The 16,924-nt window shown below is 36.4% G+C and overlaps 1 protein-coding gene across 2 annotated transcripts in view; it reads right to left on the bottom strand.

The window, feature by feature from the left end:
* Positions 1-16,924, bottom strand: part of PPP3CA (protein phosphatase 3 catalytic subunit alpha) — a 313,266-nt gene that overhangs the window by 47,535 nt on the left and 248,807 nt on the right. For both annotated transcript variants that reach the window (XM_037020090.2, XM_037020092.2), the window contains exons 5-8: positions 16,614-16,759; positions 13,819-13,958; positions 4,880-4,957; positions 2,366-2,460 (exon numbers count right to left, since the gene is read on the bottom strand). In XM_037020090.2, coding sequence (XP_036875985.2) covers positions 2,366-2,460; positions 4,880-4,957; positions 13,819-13,958; positions 16,614-16,759 — 459 coding nt within the window. The remainder of the gene's footprint in view (positions 1-2,365; positions 2,461-4,879; positions 4,958-13,818; positions 13,959-16,613; positions 16,760-16,924) is intronic.

Genomic DNA, 16,924 nt, shown 5'->3' with positions numbered 1-16,924 from the left:
TTGTGGAATGAAATCCCAATTTTCTTCTTTGTTTCTTATTGTTTTGACTTTTTAAAAAATTGTTTAAAAACCTGTGGGTATAGTACATGCTACTTAGTAAACGTTCTCTGTAAAGAAAATTACTTGTTTGGGCACTCCCTTCACTGGGTATGATGGAGAAAAAATTTAATGCCATAAAACAATAAAATGTAAGTGTTCAAATTTTATATACTTTTGGTAAATAACAGGATCATGGTGGAACATGCAAGATGACCTAGTGAGTTCTTGCATTCCTCAAAGTTACCACAGGAGAACTCTCTGGTACGACATGGAGAGCCCCCACCCAATAAAAGGGAATTAGCTCTTATTGGCTTTATACAAAAGACTTCAAGATTCAGATTTTGTCTGGGAAAAAAGTTTGCTTAAAAATAAAAAAGTTTCAAAAACATTGGCCTTGACTTTACATTTTCCTCTTTCTAATCAAATGTTAACCATGCTTTAGCATCCAGATCATATTTTACCTTAAAGAAGACCTTCAATGACCATTCTGGAAAATCACCCCTTGTTGAACATACTTCATGCTTGACTGCCTTAGTTTTACTTAATGACACTGTGTTTTCGATTTTTATTAAATCACCCAAATGTCTTTGTCAGCTGGCTTATAAGCATTTGACATGCTGAGAACATGTTTTTGTTTTTCTTTTAATTTTTCATGCTTCTTCCCCCCACAGAGCATGAAAGTAGAGCCTCTTCTCTAGACATTAGGAAACCAGAAAAGAGGGGACAACTCCCCCTCTCACTCTACCATCCATAGTTGTGACAGAAACCACACTGTGCCTACTGATGACCGTGCTCTTGGCCACAGAGGAGGGCTATCTGTAAGTCATGCTCTAGAGACAGGACAGTGCAGATGTGTCTGGGAGAGGTGAGGACCAGGAAGAGATGTGTGCATATGCAAACCACTGCAGTGCGCATGGTTTGCCTTCTGCAGAACTGCTGACAGATCAGAAGAGATGGGGGTCAGGGTCCAGCCCGGGTGGCAGGAGGTGAGAGTGCTAAGCAGGAAGGAAGGCAACAGCCCATTTATACAAACTGAGGACACTGCCCAGGCCCTTGGGAATCAGGGTGGCCAAGGCCTGCCTCAAGCCTGTCATACAGAAAGCCACCTACTACAGCTCACTTGGGCACGGGACTGGCTCCTAATTCCAGAGTTTTCAGACTGGTTCAGAAATGAGGCTGCCTTCTCCTTCCTCTCTTGAGCTAGCTAGCTTTGATCTCATGCATATTATTTGACTGCTTTTTCTTTTTTCTTTTCCATTTCTCTTAATCTCAGAGATTAAGCCCCACACAGACATGTGGTATATATAATAACCAGGGCAATGTCAACTAATGTTATGGCTTTTTCACATTTTATCACTCATTCTGCCACACCCACAACACTTCACATCATTTTCAAATAAGGAGATTACCCTGATGAAAACAGACAATGTATCCCTTACTCCTCTCTTCCCTACAGTTTGCAAACAGTGTCCTCTTGTTTCCTGGTCTCTTTGAGGAACAAAGGTGTGGAGTTGCAGAAAGGAAGTACGGAACAATGAACCAGATGTGGCTGACCCCCGATCATCACTACCTTAGTGAGTGGCGTTGGGCAAAGCGACTGGCCACATTGGCCCATTCTGCATATTAAAAATGAGACAAGTAGTGATTTTACAGCATCTTACTACACTGATGGACAGTGACTGTGAAGGGGTATGTGGGGGGGACTTGGTGAAGGGGGGAGCCTAGTAAATATAATGTTCTTCATGTAATTGTAGATTAATGATACCAAAATAAAAAAATTATAAATAAATAAATAAAATAAAATAAAATAAAATAAAATGAGTGGAAGGGTAATGATATATACACTTAGTTTAATTCAATTTTTAAAAAAAATAAATGGATATATACTTGCCTAGCACAGGACCTGACTCGTGGTACATACTCAAAGAGGCAATTTGAATTTCAAGGTATAGCTTCCTTTTGCCTATTTTTCTTGGTCCTTTACATGCACAGTTACACTATTCTGATTTAAATCCACATCCTTCTTACACAGAATGATTTTGGATTACTTCCAATCATTATTTCTTGCAAAGCCGGCATCTACCAGAGCAGTTGCTATCATCCTGCTATATATTAGCATCTCCTGGAGGGCAGTTACAAAGTAACGGTGCCTGGGCTCCACCTCTGACTAAGTGAGTATGTAACTCTGAAGGGAACCACAAAATCTGCATCAAATAATAAATGAAAAAGTAAAGGGGAAAAAAACGGCTAAAAATGCTTAACAAAATGAAATAGTGTAAGGATTATTAAGCATACAAGACTACAAGAGGGATTCAAAATCACTTACCTTTGTTATTGTACACATCTAAGTAATTTGGTGCTGAAAAAATTGTAATTAGAGAAGGGAAGCCTGTTGTTTGGCTTTTCCTATACATGCGATACCTAAAAACAATAAACACAAATTAAAACAGGGTTAGTATGGAAAAAAGGTGATATCAAATTATAGATTTAGAAATAGAAAACTGAAGTTGTTTTATCACTTGAAGATAATTCAATTACACATCAGTAAACAAATTTTCTTTCTAAAATCTGTTATATACAGACATCAGTCAGTTCATTTCAGGGATGACAATGAAAACATATAATCATATGTACAATTTCCAATTAGGTCTTTTCTAAGTTTAGCAGACCTAGGGGAGGGCAGAATTCAGTGCAAAATTTATTTCCATGTGTTCAACATAGAGGAGAGAGGCTACTTTTTGCACACAGATACCCTATGCTTACCATGTTTTTCAGAAGTTTGCCAATATTTTTGACATAAACAGCTTAAATAAGCAGGGCTATATATAAATCTTAGCACTAATAACCAGGCTATTATTCTATTTATCTACAACATTATTTTACAGTTGTATATAACCATTATGCCCAGGCAAAGTGATTTGCTTTTCAAAGAATGTCTGGTTAAATCTATGGGTTTTATGAATTAAAATTGTTTTTAGTTTAGAAATTTGTTTATTACTCATCTCTTCTGGTATCTGCAGGTCAAAGATCATTGTTTCATCAGGGTAATATTTAATCAATCAGTAATGAAAGAGACCATCTGCAAGATCTTTGGAAATAAACCAACCATCCAGTTACTTTTCTTCCCCTGAGATAAAAATAGGACTCGAGTCCTCAAAAAATCAAAAAAGTACAGAAGACTCTGGCTCTTTTCCATCAAGGTGAAAAACATATTTCATGATTTCTATGTAACAGATTTCAGGAATATCAGTTTAGAAACATTCTTAGCAAGTGCACAGCAAAATTTATTACTCCTTGGTAACCTGGGTCAGTTACTTCTGACAGCCTAACCATGCCTAATTTAGCTGGGTTCTAAAAGTGCCTCAAATAGTTACTTTGGATAGATCAATAGCCAAATTAAAATTTATAATTACACAAATATTTTGATGCTACTTTTCCCATATCCCCTTAAAATTCTTTAATTCTCTGAAAGTATTCTGCTTATGGGACTGAGCTTTGTTGGGAGACAAAAATCAGAATGTGAAAGATATCTGAAACCAATATAATGTTGTGTATCAACTATACTTCAATAAAAAAAAAAGAAAAAACATAGTTAACGCTTAATTCTAGTACCTTGACTTTGCAAACCTGGGCTGGTTACGCCTACTTGATGAAACCAAAGGAACTGGGTTACATGCTCTCAGTTTCCCCAGTGAATCAATCAGCTTCTCCTTTTAAACAAATACACTTGTTGGTTTTAGCTGATCCGCGGTATATTTTCAAATAAGCAGATGATTTCAGGTCTATAGTGGGATTAAGATAAATCTGCCTAAAATGTTCAGTTGGGACAGTCAACAAAAAACCATGGTGACATGGCTTCCTGAAAAAGTGAAAAATTATTTGAGGAACCTGAGTGATTGGGTTTCCTCAAACATCAGCCACAAAAGTGCTGATACATGATATCAGATCAGATCATACCTACTGATTGCTTGAAAAAGGCTAATTTGCAAAGAAATTTATGATCTGCCTTGATTCAGCTTCATCGCAGACATGGCTTACTTCAGAATGCAGACATCTATATTCCTTCCACATTTCAGCACACGTTATAAAAATAAATGTTCTTCCTTTTTGGAAAATTTAGAACATGAAGGAATGAATGTAAACATTTGAAGGCAAACAATGCCTTTCAGTGGTGCATACTGGGAAGGGTACTGGACTTCAAATCCTAAAATTAATTGTGCCTATGTCTCCCTAATGCAGATTTAATGCACCACCAAAGTGGTTATCTGATGTTACATAGTTCTCTAAACCCTTAAAAATTGATCTATGTTTTAAAGATTTACCAGGTATTAAAAAGTCATCTTATGCATTGTTAGTTAGAATATAGGACTTTCACCATCATTTAAGCATCTCTGCTTTTGTCCTTTAAAACTTTACAGAGATCAGGAATGATACTCTGAAGCAAAAGTGTAACATGCAGTATCTGTTAAATATTTACGTGTAATTCTCCTTCACCATGGCAACCAAGATGGAAAAGCAGCTGGCAATTTACTCACATATGGGACAGTGGTTAAGAGCAGGATTTGAAAAAATTAAGAAAAGGTACACAGTGTGTAAGAAAGTCAGCTGAAAATTTTACCTGTTCAAGCTAAAAATGGAAGAACTTCAGAGGGGGCTCTACAACACACCTGCTGCCATTCACTCCCCAGCACCCTGCATCTCTGCCTCATCAGAAGACCATTTTAAGATCAAATCCCGTCAGGGAAAGAGCCGAGCAAAAGGGAAGCCCCACTGCCTGAGCAAAGAGAGACCATGACAATGGGGCCAACCCTGGTTTTCAGAAACCCGCAAAACCGCTCACCCTGCATCCTGGGCTTCATGTGCTCGGAGTATAGATAACAAGTTATTGTGCTGCAGGAACTCACAGACAGCTGGGTAACTGCCAGAGACAAAAAGAAGAGAAACATCTGTTATGAAAAATAAGGAGTAGCACATCTGTCTGTAACATCCACACCTATGTGGTCTTATCGACCATAATCAAACATACATCATTCATGAAACGAGCCTCCTGGCTCTGAGGACAGGTTTTTCCCTGTAGCACCTTCATCCGTACTTTTTACATCATCAGAAAGGGCTGGAGGTGTGTGAATTGGAAAACGATCACAGGCCATTATATAAGAACACCAGGCAAGTGGCTACTTCGAGGGAAAATCAAAATTATCAAGTCTACATTTAAACACAAAGTGAATAAAAGCATAAATGTAACATGAAAATGGACTTTAAAATACAAAACTCTGTTTTCTCAAACACAGCACTGTTTGTGTCTGGGTACACATGTGTGCCAGTATGATCCACGGAAAGGACTGAGTTTGGGGAGTGGGAGAGAGTAAGTCTTCTGGGAAATCAACTTTTCAACTCATTTATGGGTACATTAACTGACTGCATCACTCAAAATCTAAACAAAATTATAGAATTCACAAGGTTTTAAAACATGTACTTTAAATATGATCAACAGAATTACTGAAGACTTATTCTTTATATCTTGACTTAATAAAAATACCAAACATAAAATCAAGATGATTTTGCCTCTTAAAATAATCTCAAAACCAAAGATGAGAATGTCTTACAAGTGAAATTCAAATTATAAACCACACTTGAAAAATCCTTTGCAATCACTTTGTCTCTGCTCTAAGAATTTTTAATGATATAAATGCATGCCATAAAAATGAATAAATTTTAGACAGTTCAAATCAAGAGACAGCAAAACAATGCTTGTTTTATTATAAACAAAATGCAGATATCCACTGGAACCTAAACTATATACACTACAGGAAACAATTCAGCAATTATAAAAATAGCACTTTTTAATAGTATATGGCACTCAAATAATTTATTATAAAAGAGAAGATGAAAGTAGTTTCAATGCTACAGATTGCGTAAGAAGTCCGTTATCAGTAGGAAAAAATCCCATGAAGATGGTATTCCACTGTAGAGATACTGATTGTAAAAAGCGTTCTGTTGCTTGGCAAAAGTGGGATCTGAAATCAGAAACTGTCTTCATGCATAGGTACATTTGTTCGTGTGCAGGTGTATGTGTGTTTTAGAATATTCTAGCAATTTGCTAGGGGGAGAAAACGAAGACAGATTCATGAGGCCTTTACTTCCTAGCTGTCCCAGGTTAACCCAGGATATAAACCATTTAACTTACAAACATTAATATAACTTCCTGATGAACATTAATGTAACTTATATACATATATAATACATATAAATGTATATAATATAACTGGAGAAGATGCCCCAGCATGTCCACATGGAAACATGTCCACATGTACCTACACTAAGAGTTGACTAACGTGTCTTCAATGACTTCTGTTCTACTTTAGGAGGTGAGCATACAACCTTTCCAGAGCAGTATGTGTTAACAAAAGAAACCTTAATTTCAGAGATGCTTGTTGGTGTTTAAAAAACGGCATATTTGCTTGGTACATACCTATCTATAATGTGTCCACTCAATGGGTGGCAAAGCAGGGGTAGCACTCAATACATGTTCCTTCCTTTCTCTTTAAGCCATGTACTTATATTTCTTGTGCCCTCATAATGCTTCTATAAAGAGACAGTTAATTTCCTTGCTGTACCACTGCAATACAGAGGTTGTTTGCCTACTTTTGTCACTTTTTTGCCCTCAGGCAAATGGCTTGGCTGTTCTTTTTTTATTTATTGTTTCCTTTTGGAAGAACTTAACACTAGTCTTATGAAAGCATAATTTTAATATATTTTCTTCATGCTAAGTTTGATACCCTTACATGTTGAAGCTAAGTTTCCCCCCATGGAAATTACATCTAATTTTTGATGGAAATCTGAGGAAAGTAAATTTAACCCAGCAGCAATCTGCTAAGCTAAAAGCATGAAGTGATGAACACTTGCATTATTACTTAGAGGCAACTCAGTTTAAAGAAAACCTTCAGAAATTTAAAAGTATAAATAACCAAAGACTCAAACATTCTAAGAATTACATTTTTCTAAATGAATTTAGAAAATACACGAGTATCATCGAGATTCCCATTATTGGTGAACTACCTGCCTTGGATACAATAAATCTTTAATGATATTAGGGGAAAAAACTCACTGTAATATTTTATGTTTTTTTAATGGAAATGATGATAAATCAAAAAGTGTTCAATTTGAAAAGCATTTAAAAAGTACACAACACCTTAACACTATGGAGAGAGTTGGAAGTCACTACTTGCCAATCATTTATCACAGGCTCATTGGTGATTTGCTTCATTTGTAAGGAGATTGTACTATACACAGGGCAGGGTGGTATGATGAGTGTATGGTGTAGTTTCTGTCTTGAGGTGTTTATAATCTAGTAGGAAGGTAAGGTAAAACATTAAAAAAATTTTAACTACTTAAGAATAAAATACATTAAAGATAAAATAGTACAAACTATTATAGATATTATAAAGAAAGAAAGCACATGGGTTTGAGAAAATCCTGTTGAAAAATGTCTATCTCACATTAGATTTTTTTTTCCCTCCTCATCTTTGCATTAATAAGGTGAAATATCTGTGCTCTGCACCCATCAAGGAAAAAGAACCCTTCTCCCCCCAGGCTGGTCAGTCAAGCCTGGGCCCATGGCATTTTGAGCAGAGGGCTGGCCAGCTGGATCTCAGCCCCTCTCATACCCCTGCCAGGGCACCCTCATTACACATAAGCTGTATGTATGGGCAACCCTGGAATGCTTTTATTTAGCCTAGTGTCCTGAACATGGCTTGAAATGAGGCTTGCTGCAAGGCTGGGGCAAAGCCAGCAATGCTCTCAGTTCTGTGATACTCATTTAGCAGCGTGCACAGCTGTGTGTGGGGAAGAAGTCAGGGTATCTCTGAAAGTGCTTTTTGTTTTTTTCTTCTTCTATGGAAACATGCTTAGTTCTAAAGCACTGGAGAATGTATCTTCTCTAAGTAGAAAAGGAGGTGGAAATTTCCATGGAATAGTGGGAGTCCTTAGATCTGGGTTCTTTTTCCAATTTCCTGTGTAAACTTTGGAAAATTTCTTAACCTCTTTGAGCCTGAATCACCTCATTTGTAAAAATGCAGCAGTATTATTTACTTAGACTTGAGATAAAGATTAAATGAGTTGGCAATATATATAAATTTTCTAATCGAATGCCCAACTCATAGTAGCGGACATTTAACAACTCTTCATTTTCTCCCAGCCACCATGGTGTGGAAGGAAGCAGGCAGCACAGAATGGTGAGTCAGCAGCCCCAGATTCTACTAGTAGTTGTGAAGTTTATTAATTGTGACTTGTGTTAGATCTTAAAGGCAATGATGTATAGGATTCCTAGATAGGAAAGGGGTTACAATTGCACTGAGAGGGGGAAAGGGAGAGAAAGCAGACTGAGCATGAACAAAGGTCAAGAAGGTGGAAAAGACAAAAATGGGAGAAATGGTAGAACAACTGACTTGGCATGAGAGAAAATAGCTATTATTAGATGCATTCTCTTTATCTCCTTTTTTTGTTTCTTGCCATATTAAAATATATTTTAGATCTTGAGTTAAATCTCCCAGATTTCTGGCTCTTTGGGTATAACCAGCAGGCATGATCAAAATGCCTTTTTTATGCTTATGTGCTTTCACATATACTTTCCCGGAGTATTATTTCCTCCTGGAAAGGCCTACTTTTCTGCTAAACCTTAGCTAAGTGAGCCCTTCCCTTCAAACCTACTTCAGCCTGAGGTATACAGAACTGCTACATCCACCATGTTGCCAAAACATATGTATCATATATCACTTGTCATGTTGCTGTGTAAATTATGTTTATACATCTGCTCTCCAGCAATAGCGAATGCCTTAAGAGATGGACAGGTTTGTCTTCATATCCTAAATGCTTATCAGCTATTTGTCAGCTTATTGGAGCTCACGCTTAATTGCTGGGACAGTTTTTCAACAGGGACAGTAAAGCGGGTGAGATACACAAAGGGTTTCTTTCCCTCATCGGCATCAGCATAGCAGAGGCAGACAGCCGGCAGTCCCTTGCTGAGGGACCTGGAGACAGCTTTCCCTGCCTCCTTCATGTCCTTCCCTTCTCTTTGCCCTGTGAGAGGGAGGACTCTGCCTGACCACAGACCTCCTCTCTTCTTCCAGTGCCTGGCAATGGGTCCTGAGCTCTGGGGGGTTCCTAGCACTGCCAGGATGCTGTCAAGCTACCTTTTTCTATGTTTTTTTTTTATGACTTGCTATGTTTTTTCCTTTGTCCCAGAATTCTCCCAGAATTCTTCACTTTACTCACTAGGGATCAAGTCTGGAAAGGCTCCAACTCTTCCTGCCAGACCTTCACCAGAACTTAAGTCCTCACATTGGTCTGGCTGTTGGCTGCCTCAGGAGTGATGAACAATTTTTACTTCATATTGATGTATAACATTACTACAGAAAACCGCCCCAATCAGAAGATTACAAATTGATGACCTTACACAAAGTGACACCTTTGTAACTAGCACTCAGACCAAGACTCAGAACACTGCCTGAACCCCAGGAACTCTTCCTACCTCCCTCAAGTCATTGTCACCTCCTCACTAAGGGTAACCTCCATCCTGGCTTTTAACATTATAGATTTTGCCTTCTCTAAAGTTAAACTCTTATTTCAATGGAATCAACTAGTACGTCAATGTGGGTTCCTCCACTCACCAGCCTGCTGCATGCAGTTATATAAAAATGCTGTAATTTATATTCATGCTATTAAGTGGATATTTGGGTTGCTTCCATTTCTTGGCTACTACAGATACTGCTGCTGTAAACAATCTTGTATATGCCTTTTGGTATATATTATGCACACATATCTGGTGGACATAAAAATAGGGGTAGAATCACTTAGCTATATGAATGTCCAGTGTTTGAGTATACTGAATCAGCTATCTGTAATTGGATTAGAGGTAAAGGGAAACCATTCAGATCAGACAGTCATCTTTCTAGAATTCCTAGTGTTACCTTTTTTCATGAACACCACCTTCCCTCCCTGCAAGAGTCTTCCTCCGTGACTCTTGGCTGCATATGTTCCACTTTTCCTTTAAAAGAAGGTCTAATAAAGCTTCCACCATTAGTAGATCCTTAAACTCCAATATATCTCTGGGTTAGGCCCCCAGTTGTATGTGTAAAATTACCTCTACCTTTATCAGACCTTCCCTTACCTTGCATTTTATTTGCCAGTTCTGCTTAGCAGTCTGCCACTAGCTTGTCATCCCCTCAAAGGCACATATAGTAGGTGATCAGCTAATATTAAGTAATTGAATTCTCAAAGGATTCCCATCAATGAAACAGTATGATTTGGGGAGATGGGGAGCAGGAAGTATATTGTGAAATCAGGTGTGATTTTAACAAACTACAATGAAGGTCTTGAACTCAGAGTGTGTGCAAAGAAGGCCAGATGGTGTAGTTGCCTGTGATATTTTGAAGAAATGGTCAGTAAGACATGATGAATGATTGGTGGTGATTTCAGTGCAAGAAGAAAAAGCAAAGATATTTGTTAGTCTGCATGACCAGGAGATAGATTGTTAATGGAAACAGACAAAACTTGGAGGAACCCGCAGTGGGGATTAAATAAGTAGGGAAGTAATTAAGTGTTTTCAGGCAAGGTGAGTTTAGGTTAAGACTATAATGGAACACCTAAATTAAAAACTCCAGCAAGCAAGTAGAAATAGAGAGTTCAGCTCAGGGAAGATAAAGAGATGAAGGAGCTAGATCCAGTAATCAAATCACAGAGTTTATAGCTTACAGTTTGAAGTTAATGGAATAGATAAGGGTCCAGAGAATAGTGTGAAGAAAAAAATGTTGAAAGCAGGAGAGAGACAAAGAAAGAGACACCAGAAGAGGCAGGGGTCTACTTGATAAGTCAGAAGAGAATCGGGTGAAAAAGGGAGAACCAGAGGACTGCCAGGTGGCTGATAAGAGTGTCAACTGCAGGAGAGAAGCTGGGGGAGTATGTGACTAGGAGAAAGGTGGCTGGTCTGGATTAAGAGGCCAGTAGGGATCTGAGTGAGCTGCAATTTGCAGCTTCAAAAACATTTTTAAAATGACTGTCACGATGTTCTTCAAATCTCTGAGCTCAGGGGAACTTCAGAATGCCTGATTGAACTCATTCCTTTTGACGCAAGCAAATCTAGAGCACAAAGCTTACGTGATTCATTCAAGGCACACACGCAAACTGACAGTCCGAGCCCACATCCAGCCTCTGGGTGCATCTGGTCTACAGGAAAATGAAATTTTTACCTCTCAGGTGTCATACGCCTCACTAATATTTACAATCTAACACTTGGCCTGCTTCAAATATCCCAAATACTTGCATGAACACTACAGGTAGGTGAGTATGCAAATTCTGGCCTACAGTTATAAAGACGATAGTAGCAATGGGGACAAACGGTTCTAGGGCTTCTTTCCTTGCTGTCACATTGCTGATCCTCTATAACTCATGAACAGCACTGCCGAATTCCTACTGATGCATTCTTGTATACAGCTTCCTTTTATTTAAAGCATGGCCTAGATAAAACATATTAGACCATGGATAGAGTGGCACTGCAAATTAAACAAATTAGACTTGGTAGACTTGGTACCCAAATTTCCAAAACAGACTAATGAATTGTAAACTTTCTGATAAATAAGGTTGGAATAAAACTCTATATAAACATGGAAAATTAAACTGGGACTTATGCATCAAAGTAACTGCTACTAACTCAAAGAGCCATTGTCATCACGTTTCTCTACCAATTTTATTGTTCCCTTGTGCCTCTCCGGAGCAGCTTGATAAACTATGACCAGGGAGTGTGCTTTGACACCTTCAATATGGCACTAAAGACAAAAGAATTAAAAACCTCTAAGAGAATCAAAGGGTCATTTTCTCTTCCTGAATAAAACCTAATCCATATTGCTTTGCCATTAGTTAAGAGTTGATAGGCTGTGGATTTAGTTAGCAACTGTCATGGCTAAAGATTATTATCCATTAAGAAATTCTAACGAGAGGAGTTAAATAATCATTTTGTTAAGAACAAAAGTGTGAAAACATGCATAATTCTCTAATTATCTGATTGATAGAATATCTCTGGTATAAACACATCTGTGTCTATATTCACAAAACAAAATTATTACAACTTTATGTAAGTTCAGTACAGGACTTTATTTAGAATATGGCTTAAACAACTGACTCATAAAACTCTCAGAAGAATAGTACACTATGCATTAAAGAAAGATTCATGCAATATCGCTCAATATCAAAATCAAGAGGTTTGGGTTTGTTTGATATTATATTATTGCAGCACAACTCAGTGGTACAAAATAGGTAATTTAAACAATCCTGGTATTATTAGAGATTTAATACCAGATTTGGAAAATGGAACACTTGGTTTTGACCTAGTTCAAATATACTTTTCACTAAAAGTTTGAACATCTTTAATAAAAGATTACTCCCCAACTAACTAATTACTGAAAAGAAACCTCAGGCTTTTCAGAAATACTATAATATACCATGCTTCATTAGTTTAATCAAAATAGACTCAGTAGACTTGGTACCCAAATTTCCAAAACAGATTAATGAATTGTAAACTTTCTGATAAATAAGATTGGAACAAACCTCTTTATTTATATTTACATCAAAAACTATTTTTTGAATACTTCTTTATAGTGTACAAGACTTTTCTGTTCACAAACTTAAATTTCTCAGTCACATTAACAGATGTATAAAAGGAAACTTTTCTCCTATAAGGAAATAACAATGCATGGAACAAAATGTTCTACTCTGAATAAGCTCTGATCAATGTTATGTAGAAGGAGGATATCTCCTTGTTCTAGAGACAGAAGATACAGGCCTGGGTGCAATTAACATTCTTCCAGCCTTGCCAGGGCTGCCAGGGCTGGAATGGAGCATAAACTTCAGTGAACATCAGATTTGGTGTTTAAGTTTAAAAACAAAAATTGACTATGCATTCCAGAGCTTAAAATTCTCAACTTCTCCATGACCTCTTTCCCCCACCATTGTGGCCACTGTCATATATACTGTGTCTGATGATAAGGGGACCTAGTGAAATAGAATAATCAGATGCAGGAGGCTACAGTTGGAGTGAGATGTCAGGAAATCATGAGGACACTCAAACAGCCAACTGTGATGCTGATTTCTTTCTGAAGTGCTCCGAAATAGGGAATGGGCAAATCCCCATACATTGGGAAATATAAATATTGCTATAAAAATGTTTTCAATGTGGCTTGTCAAAATGCTAAAGATAAGTCTACTATGATACCTGTATATTGGGTTGTTGCTAATCTTAATTCATCCAGGAAGTCCGATATATTTAAGGAAATTTAAGAGGAACTTGAATATAATTTAATTAGCCAATTAAAGTTTTTTTCCCATTTACATTAAGAAAACAGGTAAAAAATTTTTTCAAAGTGATAACATAATTGTATTAAAAATTAAGGTGGGCATTGGATTTTCTGCTGCATTTCTGGGATAGAACCAATTTTCTATTAAATCCTACTATCTTCTTCAGCTGCCTCAACACCCCTGACACTACATGCCTCTTTTATGCCTTGTCTGTCCTTCACAGATATTATATTTGTGTATTTATTTATTTACTTATATGGTCATTTTCAAAGTGTGAAGAACCCATTTGAACCAGGCTTTCAAAGTGAACCTTTCACTTATATCTCCTTCCTAGAGAAATTATCCAAACGTCCTAAATAAATCAAACACGTGGACCAAGAAACTACAATTATGAACCGAACGTGCTGCAGAAGCTGAGTCCCACACCCTCACCTGTAGAAGTACGAACACCCCCTGACGGTGTTGTGAGTGAAATGTTCCTGAGTCTTCTCGTTTCCAAAATCCTCCAGGGGGTCTGACCACAGGATATCACACATAGGTCCATAAGCAGGTGGTTCTTTGAATCGGTCTAACTAAGAAAAGTAGAAGACAGAGAGCAAAATACTAATCTTTGGAAACTTTGAAATAATTCATAAAACAGTAGAGTTCATCCATTACCTACCTGCCTTCATCCATCTAGCCTTTACCTCCCTCTCACCTCTTTAATTCCCACTCTTCCCTCCCTTTTTTTCCCTTGCACCTACTTCCCTCTTATCTTCCTCTTTCACTCCTTCTCACATATTTCATCTCTCCAAGTATTGTAGTCATTTCCACTTGATGTGAATCTATCTGTGTTTCATTTGTTGAGGCAGGGGCTTTCATTTCATTTTGTCTTTGGGGCAATTCTATCACTGCCGCCATAAACTGTGATTTAGAAATCTGGATGGGGAACAATGTATGGTATTTATATTTAACCAAATCATTTGGAGAATAGACAGCTTTCATTTTAAGAGTAGCCACTTGCCATATGACATTTTGGATATTTCATTAGGAGCTATGTAGGTTTCTAATCAAAGTACAAGCATGTTGTAGTTTATCTTACTGGGGACAAACCAAGAGTAATGACAAGCAGTAACATGAACCCAAACTGAGCTGGTCATTCTTCAGCTCCCAGTTTTAAGCTTTTTAGTTTTTACCTGAAGCCTTCATGTGAAATCCATTTTCCAGCTATAAATGTTTAGCAAAGTCATATTTTAATTTAAAAAGTTGCTTTTAGAAGGCATGAGCAACATAATAATTGAAAATGACATTTTACCAATAATTTTATAACACTGTCACCTTAGTTTATCCTGATTTAGCTGCAGTTAGGAGTAAGATCTTTGGTGAAGTTAGCAGATCTTATAAAGTCTCCTTTAAAAAAGCATAAAATAGCTATGAAAACCCCTTAAGAATTGATATTCTTCATAGTCAGAACTTTAATATTTTTTAATAACTCATAGGGAAAGGTGAATATATAAGGCTGACAGCCTATCAATTTTCTTTTCCTGAGACATAAAACGATGTAAATAATAGTTCTGTTACACACCAGTTTTTACTAATATCTAAAAATAATGAAGCAATATTTCACATTTTCAACACCCAATGAAAAACTTCAGTAAGACAAGACCCTCTGTGTTTCAACCATTATATTATCCATAAAATAGGTATTGCAAACTGAGGCTTGTATTTAAGAGATTTAAGTAATATATACTTCTAGAACAATTCATATAAGAAAAATAATGCTGGTTCAAATGCAAAATTTCTTTCTGAGAAACAAGAACTTATGGGTAGAACAAAAAAGGAGGGGAGACTTTGTGATTAATGTGAATTCCCAGCTAAGGTTTGCTAAGGCAACTGGAGTACAAAATTTATTCCAAAAAAGTTACAAAGTGCATTCTAAAATTAATAAATTTACAGTAAGAATAAACAACTACCAAATTAATTAAATAATGTAACTGTGGTGGCAGTACTAATTGACATATGGTAAAATGCAAACCTAAAAATCATTTTATGGCTAAAGATTAATGACATATATGAAAATTCAATGTAATATCTGAAACATGTCAGAAAGTAAATCTTGGGGCTAGAAGATTATGTTTTAAAAATCTTAATTTATGATAAGAAGTTTAGTTATTTATTTCAAGAGTCCAACAGATTGGAAAAGAATAAATTGGTTACCATTCATGCAGAAAAGTGGACTACTTTACACTTAAACGCCACGCCTATATTTCAAGGCCATGTTTCTCTATAATACTTGAAATATAGAGCAAATACCAATGATGTATGTGCTATAGAACACCGGGAGTAGTCGTGTCTTATAAAAAAAGACACAAAGCCACAGAGCAGAAAGCAAAGGTTTACTTAATATACTTTTCCTTGATTTTAAAAATAAAAATCATGCACTTCCTTTTTAATAGGAGAACAAATACAGTATTATTTTTATACTTGAAGACTTAAACCTTAAAAATAGCGTATTAAAGTAGAATTTAATGTTTTTTTTCCCTAAAGTATAGTTTTTCTTTAAAAAACAATGGACTCTTATAAGAACACTGAACATAACCAATGAAATAAAAGATTATCTCTTCTACTACATAAAACTATTCCACATTACATTTTCTCATGAAAAAGGTACTTCCTCATGATTTAACTCATTGTTTTGTTGGCTAAAACAACAGAAAAAGGCAATGTTAAATTAAGTAGAAAAATACCTAAATGAACTGTTTTTTTTACCTAGTGCTCAATACAACCAACAGAATATAATCAATGCTTTTGTTTATACTGTTAAAATGTTAAGCTGTAAAAACTATAGATTTTTTTTTAAATGACAATATGGACACATTTTAAAGGTCAGGTTGTGATATTTTCCCAAAAGCAAAACAACATTCTTGAACTCTAATATACCATGTATATACTATGGGTTGTTTGAATCAAGCCAAGGGCAATGAAAAGCTGTATTTTTTTAGGAATCATATATTTTACATTTCCAGTGACACTAAGATGAACTCTGAGGTTTTAGAGATAAAACCTCTTCGAAGTATAAATACATCTTTCCTTCTAGATTAAAAAATTATTATAAAGAAGAATTCATGACCACTTTAAATCACTATAATTCAAAATGATAAAAGTTAGTAAGAAAGGCAGGGAAATTAATGTCTTCTTTATTACTGAAGCCCACAGCATGATTAGAGTAGAAAAATAACAGAACTTACTTTTCTGATATCATCTAAAGTGTTAATCTCTGGAGACAAACCACCGTGTACACACAGGAACTGCTGGTTCATCAGGGCAGCCAGGGGCAAGCAGTCAAAGGCATCCATACAGGCATCGTAAACACGTTCTGAATACTTTATTTTACCTTGTAAAACATGATTAAAAAACAAATATTTACTCTCCTGATTTCAGAGCTAGGATCATTTCATTAAAAAAATTTTTAAATGTTTACTTTCCAGAATCATATTATTAGCATATATGTATACACAATGCAAGTCCAAAACATTGAATAAGACTTTTTGAAGAGATA

Source organism: Manis javanica, chromosome 5, assembly GCF_040802235.1.
Source record: "Manis javanica isolate MJ-LG chromosome 5, MJ_LKY, whole genome shotgun sequence".
In the NCBI taxonomy this organism is placed as follows: domain Eukaryota; kingdom Metazoa; phylum Chordata; class Mammalia; order Pholidota; family Manidae; genus Manis; species Manis javanica.
Note: the sequence above shows the minus strand (reverse complement) of the source record. Positions and strands in the feature narration are given on the sequence as shown.